The following is a 14,474-nucleotide window of genomic DNA, read 5'->3' as shown; positions in this document are numbered from 1 at the left end:
GATGTGCTCCACACCGGGGCTGCCCCCGCCGGGGGCCTCGCTGGCCCTGAAGGTGTCCTTCGTGGCCGTGCACTCTGAGGTGATCCCTGTGCAGCTCTGGGGGCTGGTGGGCGAGCGGCGGGAAGAGTACCTGCGGCTGAGCCAGGAGATCCAGGAGGCGTCGGCCACGCGAGGCCCGTGGGCGCTGGGCGGCGCCTCGGCTATGCCCGGCGAGCTGTGCCTGGTGCAGGTGGGGCACCGCTGGTACCGCGGCCGCGTGGTGAGCCGGCAGGGCCAGGACAGCCGCGTCTTCCTGCTGGACGAGGGCCGCATCATCACGGCGGCCGCGGGCTCGCTGGTGCCGGGGCGCAGTGAGTTCTTCCACCTGCCGTCGGAGGTGCTGGGCTGCGTGCTGGCCGGCCTGGTGCCCGCTGGGGGCGGCGGCAGGCCCCAGCACTGGCAGCCCGGCGCCCTGGACTTCCTCAGCCACCTGCAGGGCCAGGAGCTGCGCGGGCAGGTCCTGGACGTGCTCCTGCCTCACCGCCTGGTCTTCCTGGAGGTGCCCGCGCTGTGCCAGCAGATGCAGGAGTTGGGCCTGGCCAGGCAGGTGCCGCACAGCCTCTTCCGCTCGCTGCTCAAACGCTACCTGCCGGCGGCGGCTTCGGCGGGCTCCTCCAGGACCCACGTCTTGCAGCGGGTCCTGCCCAAGCAGGACAAGCCGAGCCTGGATTACTTCTACCCGCAGCTGCAGCTGGGCGTGACGGAGCCCATGGTGGTGACGCAGGTGTGCCACCCGCACCGCATCCACTGCCAGCTGCGGAGCTTCTCCCAGGAGATCCGTCGCCTCTCGGAGAGCATGGCCCACATCTACCGGGGTTCCGTGGGGGCCGGGGATGAGAACCGCACGAGTGGCCCCTGGGAGGGGGAGGAGGAGAGCCCGGACAAGTCGGGCTCACCGTGTGCGTCCTGCGGGCTGGACGGACACTGGTACAGGGCGCTCTTGCTCGAGACCTTTTGGCCCCAGCGCTGTGCCCAGGTGCTCCACATAGACTTCGGCCGGAAGGAGCTGGTGAGCTGCAGCAGCCTGCGCTACTTGCTGCCCGAGTACTTCCGAATGCCCGTGGTGACCTACCCCTGCGCCTTGTACGGCCTCTGGGACGGCGGCCGAGGCTGGTCTCCGTCCCAGGTCGGCGGCCTGAAGGCACTGATACTGGGCCAGGCCGTGAATGCCAAGATTGAGTTTTACTGTTCCTTTGAGCATGTGTATTACGTCACGCTGTACGGAGAAGACGGGGTGAATCTTAACTGTGCCTTTGGGGTACAGTCCTGTTGCCTGATTGACAGATTCCTCCACAGCCCGGGAACAGAAGAGGAGGAGGAGGAAGAGGAGGAGGAGGAAGAGGAAGAGGAGGAGGAGCAGGAGGAAGACGAGGAGTCCGAAGCAGCCCTTTACTGTCAGTCTCTGACTGAAGAAGTGGAGGAAGAGCTTCCCCTCCCAGCCCTGAGGTCTGTCCATTTAAAGATCAATACCTTCTACGATGCCCAGGTGGAGTTTGTTAGAGACCCTTCTGAGTTTTGGATCGGGCTGAGGAAGCACAGGGGCACCTTCAGCAAGCTGATGAAGAGGATGTGCAGTTTCTACTCCTCGGCCAGGAAGCTAGACGGGGTGGTTTTGAAGCCGAAAGCTGATGACCTCTGCTGCGCGAAATGGATGGAGAACGGTTACTACCGGGCCCTGGTCACCAGGTTGGACGACAAGAACGTGGACGTGTTCTTAGTCGACCGAGGCAATTCGGAGACGGTGGACTGGTGTGACGTGAGGATGCTGCTACCTCAGTTCCGAAGGCTGCCAGGTTTGGCTCTGAGGTGCACTCTGGCTGACATTTGGCCTGTGGCAGGAACCTGGAGCCAGGAGGCAATTTCCTTTTTTAAAAAGACTGTGCTCCACAAAGAATTAGTTATCCATGTCCTTGATAAGAAGGATAAGCAATATGTGGTGGAGATTCTGGATGAATCAAGAACAGGGGAAGAAAACATTGGTAAGCTAATTGCTCAAGCTGGATATGCCAAGTATCAGGAATTTGAAACACAGGGAAATGTCCCTGGATGTACCCTCTTCCCAGAGCATGTTTCAAACCATTTCAGTGCTGAGAAGAACAAAGTAACTTCTGCCAAGGGAGATAAAACGACTGCATGTGTTTCCGACACTTTGGCGGACACCATAGTTGGTACACATGGTTCAATGGGGCTAGTTGTGGATGAAAAAGAGAAAAGAATGTCTGTTTATGCTCCTCTTATACAGAATTTCTTGCCAGGCTTTTCTTGTGAGGGAGAGATAAAAGTTGGAAGCACAATGGAAGTCAAAGTGTCTTATGCTAAAAACCCAGGCTATTTCTGGTGCCAACTGACCAGGAACATGCAAGAATTTAAAGCATTAATGTGTGATATTCAGGACTATTGCAACAATACCCCTACTCCTTACCAGGGGACCACCCCTGCTTGTTTGGCAAAGCGAACAGCAAATGGAAAATGGTCCAGAGCTCTGGTCAGGAGGACACAATCTTCAGAGGATGTCAAAGTAGTATTTGTAGATTATGGAAATAAAGATACAGTATCTGTGGAGAATATTTGTTCAATTAATGAAGAATTTCTCAAAATGAAGGCTCAGGCCTTTAGGTGCAGTCTTTATAACTTAATTGAACCAACTGGTCAGAATCCTTTTGCTTGGGGAGAAAAGACAATAAAATTTTTCCGTGAATTTGTAGTCAATGCATGGAAAGACAATCTAGAATTAAAATGCACAATATTTGCTACTGCATCAACAGGTGACAAGGAACTGTTTTATATCGTGGATTTGCTAACACCCTTTCAGAGTGTAAGCCATATCTTGGTAGAAAAAGGATTTGCAAGACCAATCAAACTTCCAAAGCCACTGGGCTTCCCCCTTCAGCTATGTTCTTACTACTATTCAACACATGATATGAGAGTTGGAAGTGAAGAATCAGTGCTTATAACACATGTTGACGAGCCTTGGACATTTTTTTGCCAGTTGGGGAGAAATGCCCATATTTTAGAAGAGTTGTCATGTTCTATTATACAATTAAATAAAACTTTGCTGAACGTAAAAAAAGCACCCTTGATCCCGGGAGACTTGTGCCTTGCTAAGTACACTGACAGAAATTGGAGTAGGGGGATAATGATAGAAAAAGACCCAAGCAAAGTATTTTTTGTTGATTTTGGTAACATTCGAGTGGTAGCAAATGATGATCTGCTTTCAATACCTAGTGATGCATATGATGTCCTACTTTTGCCCATGCAGGGAATTAGATGCTCCTTGTCTGATATTCCTGACCATATACCAAAAGACATTACAACATGGTTTCAGGAGACTATTTTAGGCAAGTTATTGAAGGCTGTGGTCGTAGCCAAAGATCCAGATGGAAGACTGATGATAGAATTATATGATGACAGTATTCAAATCAATGCTAATATTAATGAGAAGTTAGCATTGCTTGGTTACAAAGGTAGGGATCAAAAAAAAGAAGAAAGTGAAGTACTCTCTGCAACAGAAACTCTTGATGTGAAAAAGAAAAATATGAAGTTGTCACCTATGGAATATTTAAGCAAACCAGTAGAGAACAAGATACACAATATGGAGATTCTGGCAGAGTCATACAAACCTAAGGATAGTTCAGCAGGTAAGGAACTCATACTTTCACAGAGTTCAACAAAGACAAACATAGTCCCTCAACATTGCAACTCTGTGGGCAATAAAAAGAGTGAAGTGTCTTCATTTATAGAAAAGAAAGAAGCAAGGAAAGTCACGGAACTGGAAGTCACTCCTTCAGAGAGAAAAAGAGGAGGTTTCTGTAACAAAGATTTGCCTCTAAAATTCTCTGAGTTCCCACAGAAGACTGTAAAGCCTGGCTTTAAAACAACTGTGTATGTTTCTCATATAAATGACCTTTCAGACTTTTATGTGCAACTAACAGAAGATGAAGCTAAACTCAGTCGTCTTTCAGAGAGATTAAATGATGTTAGGAGGAGGCCCGAACGCTATGCAGGTCCACCTTTGCAAAGAGGAGATATAATATGTGCCACTTTCCCAGACGACAATTTGTGGTACCGTGCTGTGGTCAAGGAAAGACAACCCAGTGACCTTCTCTCTGTGCAATTTATAGATTATGGCAACGTTTCCACAGTTCCTGCTAACAAGATAGGTAAACTTGACCTTGTTAACGCCCTGTTGCCAAGGCTGTGCATTCACTGCTCCTTACAGGGGCTTTGGATTCCTGAGGTTCTAAACTGTGAAGAAATGATGCGTTACTTCTCTCAAAGGACAGACGAGGCTCCAATAAAATGTGAATTTGTTAAATTCCAAGACAGATGGGAGGTTATTCTTGCCGATGAACATGGGATCATAGCAGAAGATATAATTAGCAGATATACTTTCAGTGAAAAATCGGAAATAGGATTTTCCCTCCAAATAATGAATGGTGCCTTTTCCAAGTCGGCCAACAAAACAGACAGTGACACGTCAGTATTTCTTAACTGGTATGATCCCAAGATGAAGACGATAAGAGCTTATGCCACTGTGGTAGATGGGCCTGAATATTTTTGGTGTCAGTTTGCTGATACTGAGAAACTTCAGTATTTAGAAGGAAGACTACAAGCTGCTGGAGAACAGACACCAGATTGGAGAAGTTGTATCTCATGTCCTCGCGTTGGAGATCCTTGCATCGTGAGATACAGAGAGGACGGGCACTTGTACAGGGCGCTTATCACCAATATTTGCAAAGATTCTCTTGTGTCTGTCAGGCTTGTGGACTTTGGGAACATTGAAGACTGCGTGGACCCCAAATCCCTCTGGACCATTCCTTCTGAGCTTATGGCGATCCCCATGCAAGCCTTTCCCTGTTGTCTCTTGGGATTTCATGTTTCAGAGGGTGTGTGCCCTCAAGAGGGAAATGATGTGTTTTATGAAATAGTAACAGAAGATGTGTTGGAGATAACAATCTTAGAAATAAAAAAGGATATTTGTGATATCCCTTTGGCAATTGTTGACTTGAAAAGTAAAGGCGAAAGTATTAATGAGAAAATGAAAAGGTATTCTCAGATTGGTATTCGAAACAGTGATCTGCCCTATGAAAGAAATGGCCCAGGGATAAAGGGAGCTCTTAGGTTCCCCGGTCTTGATGTCAGAGGTAAGAAACCATGTAGTAAGGCCGGACAAGAGAAAACATTGTATGTGGAACCACAGGCAGGTGAGCTTTCTGCAAGAATTGAGAAAGATTTAAACATGATTGAAATAAAACCAAATAAATTCCATGATCCCAAAATGGATACCATTTTTAAAGCTTTTGAAAACCCATGCAAAGATAAGACTGGCACTGAGGTCCTGGAAGGTAAAGTAGAGTGCCATTCAGTTGAACAAATGACAGAATTGAGTGTGTTATTTCCACATGCTGATGAAACAGAGGAGATTTTAGAACTGAATTCACTTGAGGTGCGGCTTTCTCCTGATGATGAATCCAAAGAATTCGTGGACCTGGAATCCATCGAGTTACAGCATTCCCTCGTCGGGGATGAAGAAAAAGAAGAGCCAGGCCTGGTGCCTCCCATCGAGCCACTCCCCCTGGTCTGTGACCCAGAAGCCACCCTGGAGCCCTTCATGGTGCAGCTGCCCCTCACCTGTGAAGCCGAGAAGCAGCCAGAGCTAGACTTGCCTACAGCCCAGCTGTGCCTAGAATCCCTGGGTGCAGAGGCCGCGAGAGAGCCAAGCTGTGTGGAATGGCTTGATGACCAAGCTGGGTTGCCATCTCATCTCCATGGAAAGGATTGTGATCTCAAGACACAGATCGAAATGACTACATCTAAAGAAGAATTTACAGAATATAAAAGCAGAGATGACATTTCCTCGTTGACGTCTCTGTTTTCTGAGGAAGAACCCAGAGATGAGCGGAAACACGGTGCTTTCCCAGGGGTCCCAGGTATGTGAGTTTTTCCTCTCACTTTCATTTAGGTTTAACCTGGTGTTTTCTTATTTGTTTACTAATTTGTCTTAAAAAAATTATTATTTGAATTTTTAAATTAACTTTTTTTGGGGGGGAACAGAGTAAAACCTGAAAAGAGAATTCGATTTGGAGGGTATTTTTAAAAATATATATATTTTATTGATTTTTTACAGAGAGGAAGGGAGAGTGATAGAGAGTTAGAAACATCAATGAGAGAGAAACATGGATTAGCTGCCTCCTGCACACCCCACGTTGGGGATCTGCCTGCAACCAAGGTACATGCATGCTCTTGACTGGAATTGAACTTGGGACCTTGCAGTCCACTGACTGACGCTCTATCCATTGAGCCAAATAATTTAATTTTAAATTAAATTGTAAAATTTGTGTAAAATAATACTTAATATGCTGGGTAAAATGCTGATTTATTTTGTGTTTAAAAATCAAATGCGTAAAGTGTGTTTCCAAAAAGTAATCACATTAAAATATAAAACAAAAAACAATACCTTTAAAATAAAGAGGTTATATTTTTTGGTGTTTTTAAAAAAAGTGTGGGTTTGGGTTTTTTGTGTGTGTTTGTGTGTGTGTGTGTGTGTGTGTGTGTGTTTTCCAAACATTACTATAGGCATGAATTTATGATAAGGATCATTTCAGCAGAGTTTTCAAATTTAACTGTTTTGTTTCATGCAGGTACTTTGCCATTCATTTAGAATCCCTTAGACAAAAGCTAGATTATGGAGCCTATACAAACCAAAAAAGTTAACAGCCAGGAGTAAATATTGGAGGGCATTTAATGTCATTAACTTTTCTCTAAATTATTATTACTGCTATTTTCTTGGCTGCTTACTAAGATACAAAGTTAGATTAAATGGCTAACTTTTAGTTTGTTTTTTTAAATCAATGTAACTTTTCAATAATTGTTATATTATTCAACTTGAGTTATTGTACAAAATAGAGAAAACGATAGACTCTCAGGAGAATAAAAATCATTATAACTGCCTCACCAGGAAATGACCACCGTTAACACCACGGTGTGCTTCCTTTCTGTTGTCTTTCTGCTTATGTGTGTGTTTATTTACAGAGAGTTTAAAAAGCCAAATAGAGATCATACTATCCTACAGTGTTCATCTCTTAAATATGCCTTCAAAATAATTTAGTTCCATAGTATGCCATCATGTGGATATATGATGACTTATTTAAATATTATACTAGATTTTTAGTCTTCATTGTTACATTTCAGAATAGTAATAGCTTTGTGATAAGATTGTCTGTTTATTTGCAATGTGCTGCTTTGCTATAGAAATGGTTGTTGCAACCATAGACCACACCACCTCTGGCAAGAACAGCCTGCTTTTTGTAGTAGTTTTTAATGTTAGAACCAGACACACACCTTTAAAAAACACAACACATGGTGATAGTTTTTTGTTTGTTTTTGAGGAAAATGGTAAGGAATTATATGGGGAGGGACCCTGATAGAATTTAAACTAAACCCAGGAAAGATGACAGATAGAACATGTTGTATCTTACACAATACCGATTATATAGGAATAGCAATGGCAGATTAGGAAATGCTTTGCTCATGCATCTAATATTAAGGAATGAAGAGGTATGCATTGGGTCTTACTCTGTTCAATCTGGCAGCTGAACCAGAGAACACGTACACTCTGAAAGGATTTACTGTGGGATCCAAATGTGTTGTGTGGTCAAGACACACATGGTCTAAATGTGAGATTTTGGAAATAGCTGAAGAAGGCACAAAGGTGAGTACAGTTGAAGTACTTTATCTCAAAATGTACCTGAAGACTGTTAAGGAACTTTTATAAGCTGAGAAAATGCAGTTACACAGATGTTCAACTGTTCATTCCCCCTCCTATTTTGATGCAGTGCAAAATATCGTTTTAAGAGTTCATAGATGAGCATCCTAGCAAGAAATTGTGCTAGGCTTTCCTCCTTACCCCTAAAATTCTATCAATCACCAGGTTCTACACTTTCCACTTCCCAACTGTCTAAATGTTTTAGATCTCTTGCCACTGCCTTTGCGGAGTCTCTCATTTCACAACCGGATTATTCTAATAACCTTCTATTTGGTTCACTTCTGGCCTTCCTTCCGTTGATCTCCACACTGCCGGTGTGCAGTTTGTCAAATGCCAGTCTGAGTACATCATTCCTGTGTGTCAAAGTTCTTGGGGACTTGCACTTGAACGTGTCTCTCCTGTGACCTGAAAACCACTTGTATCAGAATCACTTAAACTGCTGGTTTCCAGGCTGTGCCCTGCCTGGCTGACTCAGAACTTCTGGGAGTAGGACCAGGACTCTGCATTCTTATACCATTAAAATTTGAGAGTCGCTTATCTAGAATAGAAAAGTCAAGCTCATCAACATGACATAGTCCTTTGGGTTAAAGTGTCAGTGTACCTCTCCGATATCTTGCTCCTTTATCTTTTGTACTTTACATCAGATGAACATCAGACTTCTTGGTTTCTCATATATGTATGATTCTGCTTGGCTTCTTTGATTGATGTATTTAATAATGCAGTTAGTTCTATTTGCCTGTATGCTGTTCCCTGCCAAACTGGTTAATCTCCACTTATCTTTAAAATATTTACTTTAGCCATTGCATCTTCCAGGAAGCATTCACTTGCTTTATTTTCTAAATTTCTTTACCTCTCCCTTTTCCCTACCTTCAAAGGGATTTATGTCTTTTGTATATTTTTGTATCTCCTGCTGAAGAAATCTATTATACAATTTACTGTTTAGAGATATGTTTCTCCACTAAATTTTAAACCTTTTGAGATATAAATTTTATCCATCTTTGATCTCTAGGCATGTTCAATATCTAATTTTTGAACTAAAGTAAGATTGAATTGAAATGTAAGACTGAGATGTAATACAAGTATTTTATTGCCTTTTAAGGTATTTCATTTTTTTAAAGGATTGTTGTGGTATAAGAATCAGTTACAGTTTTTGGAATCTACCAATATTTATTACATTTTTTTCTATGGTAGGTTTTGAACCTTTCAAATGGTATGGAGGAGATAGTGAACCCTGAGAATGTCTGGAATGGCATACCCAAATTGGATAAGAGTCCATGTGAGGTATGGAATTATAGAAATAGTAATTAATGAGAGCATTGTCCTTCATTTTGAAAGGTGATAACTATTGCCAAAGACCTTGTGTTTAGGAATAATGGGGGTCTTTACTGTAATGACAATGAAAAACAGCAATAACAGAATCAATGTTTCTGGGCTTTATGCCTCATATCCTTTTGGACAACCTAGTTATTAGTATTTTACTCTTTCATTTTCATTTTGGGACTTAAAAAATTGAAATTGTTTGGTGTCCATGACCTTTATAAAATATGTTTGATGCAGAAAATCTAGGACAATGGCAAAGTTAAAAAGAAGAGAGTATCAGTCACCTGTAATATATTCATTCAAAGATAAACATGTTGGTCAATGTGGCTTTCCTTTATAGTTTTTCTGATTATATGGAATATAAACATACAATCTATATATTTTGAACATAGTTTACTTTATTCTACATACAGTTTTATATTTTGTTCTTCATTCAAGATTATAAGGTGGGAAATTTCTGTTGTCATTATGATATGTCTGGGCATTTGAATTTATCCTGTTTGGATAAATTTAAATCTCATGAGGCATTAACTTAGGACTACTTTTTTGTGATACATTAACTCACCATGGTCTGGGATTCTATTTGATTACATTAATTTTTTTTTATCTGAGCTATTTTCTTTTACCATAAGAATAGGTCTTATGAATTCATTTCTGTACAGACATCACATACATGATGCTATTAGGAGTTGAAAGCATCCAGGAGAACTATTTCTCTTCATGAAGTCTTTATTAAACCTTCTGTGGCTCACCAGGGATAATGTGTTTGAAAACAGCCCTTGAACAATGTACCAGACACCAGAGTTGTGGGAGTTTGGGAGCTAACCGTTGGAAGAGGGTACTTCATTCCCTGTGTCAGATGCTCCCATGGAGATGGGCCAGAGAAACGAGTAGCTGAAGGATAGAAGATGTACTTGCAGTGATTCTTCACTATAAAATCAGATCCTTTTTAAAGGATTACTTTTTTAAAAAAAACAATTACTTTTTATTGTTTACCATTTTTATGTTTTTTTTATATGGTTCCCTTTCTCATTTTAATTATTTTGTGTCTACAATGAAGAACTGATTGTAATCCAAGGGTTTGTTTTGCTGGTATATAGTCCAAACATGAGGGAAAGATCTTTCCTTCATGTCATTGGATGATACCACCATCAAAGGAAACTTTTGTTTATAAAACAGATTGTCAAATATTAAAGATACCATTACCCTGAACCCTCAAACAGAAATGGTTTATCAATTAATTTCCTTGTCTATCACTAATAAGAAAAAAAGAAAAAACAACAACTCTTTAGCTAAAATGTTAAATGTGGTTAGGAGGATAAATAGCCAAGAAGAGGAATTCTTGAAATAGGAAATGCTTGTTGATTGAATTAACCTTGAAAATTAGATTGTGAATCTGACAAATTCATAGTTTAAAGGTTTTTTTCAGTGTTAATTAGCTTATATAATATGTTCAAATCATCAATGCATGTTAAATGGTCTCTTGGAATTTCTTTCAGGATTCTTAGTTTTATGTGTATGGTACAGTTCATTTTGGGGGAGTTCCTGGTCATTGCATGGTTGTGTTCATAAGTAGCACATTTGTTCTTAGAATTGAGCAGATTATGAATGAAATCAGCTCTTGGTGGTTTTATGTGAAAAATACGCTCTAGTCAAGGAGAACAACGGACTAACTGGCTACCAGCCTTGTTAACATCATTCTAGCAAAAGAAGAAAATATGCCCATTTTGTAATATTTTAGAGAAACTTTATCTGATAATAGGTAATGTGTGAGAACCAAAACACTAAAAAGAAAACAATTTTATAGGGATAATTCTCTGCAGTAATTAGAATACTCACTCATCCTCCCTCCCCATTTTGAGTGCATTACATTTGTGGTGGTCACTCCCATGAAACTAATTTTCTTGTGTGTTTTTTCTGTTTCTTTCTCAACCTCAGAAAAGGAGCCTTGAGGTAACATAGATGTAGCTGTGGATCCAGTCAGAGCTGCTCATAAAAAAGAGGCATGGCTTCCAGACCAATAGAGTGTTTGAGTAAATTGAGAGCCTGGATTGCAAGAAATTGTCATGCTTTGGAAACTTTGATATGTGAAAATCAAATAAGTTGACTGTGCAGTGTATTTATAGTCATATTGCTGAATGTATATGGGTTGGAGGGTGTCTTTATTTTGCTAACCAATTTACTAACACATTAGGTCATATTTTTAAAAATTATTTAAAATATAGTGTTTAAACAAGTATAGGTTTATGACAAGTATATTATATGATGCTACTTAGGAGGATGGTTTTGTAACTCCTTTAAGATTTTTGTTTTTGTTCCGGTAACTTTGCCTTCTGTTTAAATATTTGACTAATTGCCTGTTTGAATTTGGAAGTATTCCAATATGACACAATATTTGAATAAAGTTTATCCTTAAAAGTGTAGTGGTCTCTTTTCACTAAAGAGGAAATAGAATTTTGGAATATCCATAGTAAAGGAACCACAATTCTACAGTTGGGGAAAAGAGAGCAGCATTAAATGCTAGCTCTGGGTTTAGTCACTTGGCTGGTATTTTAAATGCATTTTCTTATTTACTCCTCAACTCCAGGTGCATATTAATATTGCTCATATTTTATAGGCGAGAAAATGGAAACTTTTTACAGAAGCTAAATAACTTCATGAAGTCTTTAATAAACCTTCTGTGGATAACGTGTTTGAAAATCAGCCCTTGAACAATGTACCAGACACCAAAGTTGTTTGGTCAAAGAGCTAAAAGCTTTATCAAACCGGACCCATCTAACATCAAAGTCCATGCTTTTAAAAACATGGCTGTGAGTGGTAGTATGCAAGGTCCAGATCCTAGCATCAGGAAACAGATTCTACTTACTATATATGCGACCTAGGCAGACTATATAATTTCTTTGAGCCTTGATCTTCCTCATCTGTGAAATGGGGATAATAAAACCTTTCTTGCAATATTTTTAAGATTATAAATAATTTATGTAAAGTACCTAAAAAGGAATAGACATTAAATAGGTATTTTATTATTTCCCTGAAAGATATTCAGTATGCACTATACTAGGGTTCTGTGTTTTTACCCTTAACTCATTGGGTCCTTTCAGCAGATATTTTCTTTTTTCTGCAGCAGCACAAGCCACCAACAAAGGATTTTAAAGAGGTGCTAGTGAGTGGAACAGCCATACAATTGGAATGGTTATCCATTTCTAAAATGAGGTTTGTGACATAAGAGTGGGGAAAAGATGTTTGCATAGGAAACTTTATCAGACCTTGAAGCTCAAAGGGAATAGTGAGAATAGAGAAGCTTAAAAGCTGGGTGTAATTTCAAAAAGCAAAAAGGAGATGGTTTTGCATTTAACTTAATGGAGGTGGGTAAGTATACCGTTATTCCTGAGATAATGGACAGACAAGTTTGGCTCAACATGCAGGAAACATGGTTGTGAATTACTGAGAGAAATGTCAGAGAAGGCATTTCAGGGCCAGATTACAGGAAGCCTGCAGTTTCATGCTGAGGAGTTGAAACATTTTAAATCTGAATGGCTATATAGGATAGGAGAAACCAAATTTCTCAAAATGTGTCTTTGTGCACCTTAACACATTAAGACAGGCCAGAAGTGCCATTTCAGAACACAATTACTTAGTAACTGGGCAGAAGGGGTAGATATGGAATAGTCATAGTGAACCAAGTTTCTTACCAAGTATTGATTATCCCTGTCCACACAGGCTTAATTAACTATGAAGAAATCAGAGCACATGTACACTTAAGGAACTGTTTGACATAGAAATTGGGACTCAAAAGAAATGTTGGCTAAGAAAGAAACTCACTATAGACTGATTCACTTGCCTCTCAGCATAACCATTATTGCTTGTCTCATTTTTGGTTCTTTAAGTGTATTTCTAGTATCACCTGAGCTCACTCATCTAGGGGAAATGATGAACAACATAGACTGATGAACAAGAACAGACCCAGAGACAGGGAAGCATCGATCAGACTGTCAGACCTCAGAGGGAAGGTAGAGGAGGGTGGGAATAAGGGAGAGAGATCAACCAAAGGACTTGTGTACATGCATATGAGCCTAACCAGTGGTCATGGACAACAGGGGGGTGGGGGCATGTGTGGGGAGGGGTTTGAGATGGGAATGGGGGAGAGGGATGAGGACAAATATGTGATACCTTAATAAAGTAATAAAAAAGTAAAAAAATAAAATAAAAATCAGAGGAACAAGGCTATACTTAGACCAAAATATATTTAGCTACTCGGTGGTGTAAGTTTTTATATCCTTTGGGAAACTAAAAAAAAAGTGTTTCCCTTGACTCCTGCACATATCTATACTAATAAAAGGGTAATATGCAAATGGTCAGGACATTCTTACAATAACCAAACAGCAGGCTGCTGCGTGAGGCGACCAGGTCAGCATGGGTGGGAGACAGTGTGGGGTGACCAGGCTGGCAGAGGGAGGGCAGTGAGGGGCGACCAGGCCAATGGGGGTGGGGGAAAGACAGTTACAAGTTATCAGGCCAGCAGGGGGAGCCATGAATGGCAATCAGACCAATGGAGGGACTGTTGGGGGTGACCAGGCCATCAGGGGGGGCAGTTGGGGGCAACCAGGATGGCAGAGAAGGGCAGTGAGGGGCGGCCAGGCTGGCAGACTTCTCCTGAGGGGTCCTGGATTGGAGAGGGTGCAGGCTGGGCTAAGGGGATCTCCTCTTCCCTGGGCATTAATTTCATGCATCGCCTCTAGTAAGTGCATAATGTTTAAGGAATTCTCTTCCCTCCATTTATTGTGATATTCTATTTCCAGTACTACCTATGTAATTAAAAAGATTTATTAAATAAAAATAATTGAAGACCAGCCGATGTGACCTAGTTGATTGAGCATTGTCCTATGCACCAAGAGGTCACTGGTTCAATTCCAGGTCAGGGCCTATGCCCAGGTTTTTGGCTCAATCCCTAGTAGGGGGCATGCAGGAAGCAGCTGATCAATGTTTCTCTTTCATCAATGTTTCTCTCTCTCTCTCTAAAAATTAGTAACAATAAAAAAACATATTTAATAAAGTAATAATAAAACATAAAAATAAGTAAAAATAATCAGAAAATAAAGCAGTTAAAAGTGACTCTGAATGTTTTCTTTGTTAACCCTGCCTTTGGTGAATAATAACTGAATGTGATATGTAGCTGCTATTTCTGCTCTGTCTTATGCACCTTTCTTTTGTAAGTAGGATCTGCCAGGAATAAACCATTAAGACAAATACAAACAAATCACCCATTTCCTTTAATCTGCTTTAATTTGTTGCCCTTGCCTATCTCCAATAATCTTACCCTTGTCCATGCCCCACTTAGGCATCATGTTCA

General features: G+C 41.1%; 1 protein-coding gene across 1 annotated transcript; it reads left to right on the top strand.

The window, feature by feature from the left end:
• Position 1: 1 nt before the first annotated feature.
• On the top strand, positions 2–11,547 carry TDRD6 (tudor domain containing 6). Its single transcript, XM_036413194.1, has 4 exons — positions 2–5,969; positions 7,632–7,750; positions 8,996–9,085; positions 11,063–11,547. The coding sequence occupies exons 1-4, from the start codon at positions 2–4 to the stop codon at positions 11,084–11,086; spliced, it is 6,201 nt and encodes a 2,066-aa protein (XP_036269087.1). The 3' UTR covers positions 11,087–11,547.
• Positions 11,548–14,474: the final 2,927 nt, after the last annotated feature.

This window comes from Pipistrellus kuhlii, unplaced genomic scaffold, assembly GCF_014108245.1.
Source record: "Pipistrellus kuhlii isolate mPipKuh1 unplaced genomic scaffold, mPipKuh1.p scaffold_m20_p_5, whole genome shotgun sequence".
NCBI classification, from domain to species: Eukaryota; Metazoa; Chordata; class Mammalia; order Chiroptera; family Vespertilionidae; genus Pipistrellus; species Pipistrellus kuhlii.
This window is presented reverse-complemented; position numbering and strand designations above follow the sequence as displayed.

What these genes read in the sequence shown, in the direction of transcription:
- TDRD6 (XM_036413194.1), top strand. Translation starts at nt 2, where the DNA reads ATGTGCTCCACACCGGGGCTGCCCCCGCCGGGGGCCTCGCTGGCCCTG. An exon ending in TGCTTTCCCAGGGGTCCCAG is followed by an intron (nt 5,970 to 7,631) that starts GTATGTGAGTTT and finishes TCAATCTGGCAG; the next exon opens with CTGAACCAGAGAACACGTAC. An exon ending in TAGCTGAAGAAGGCACAAAG is followed by an intron (nt 7,751 to 8,995) that starts GTGAGTACAGTT and finishes TTTCTATGGTAG; the next exon opens with GTTTTGAACCTTTCAAATGG.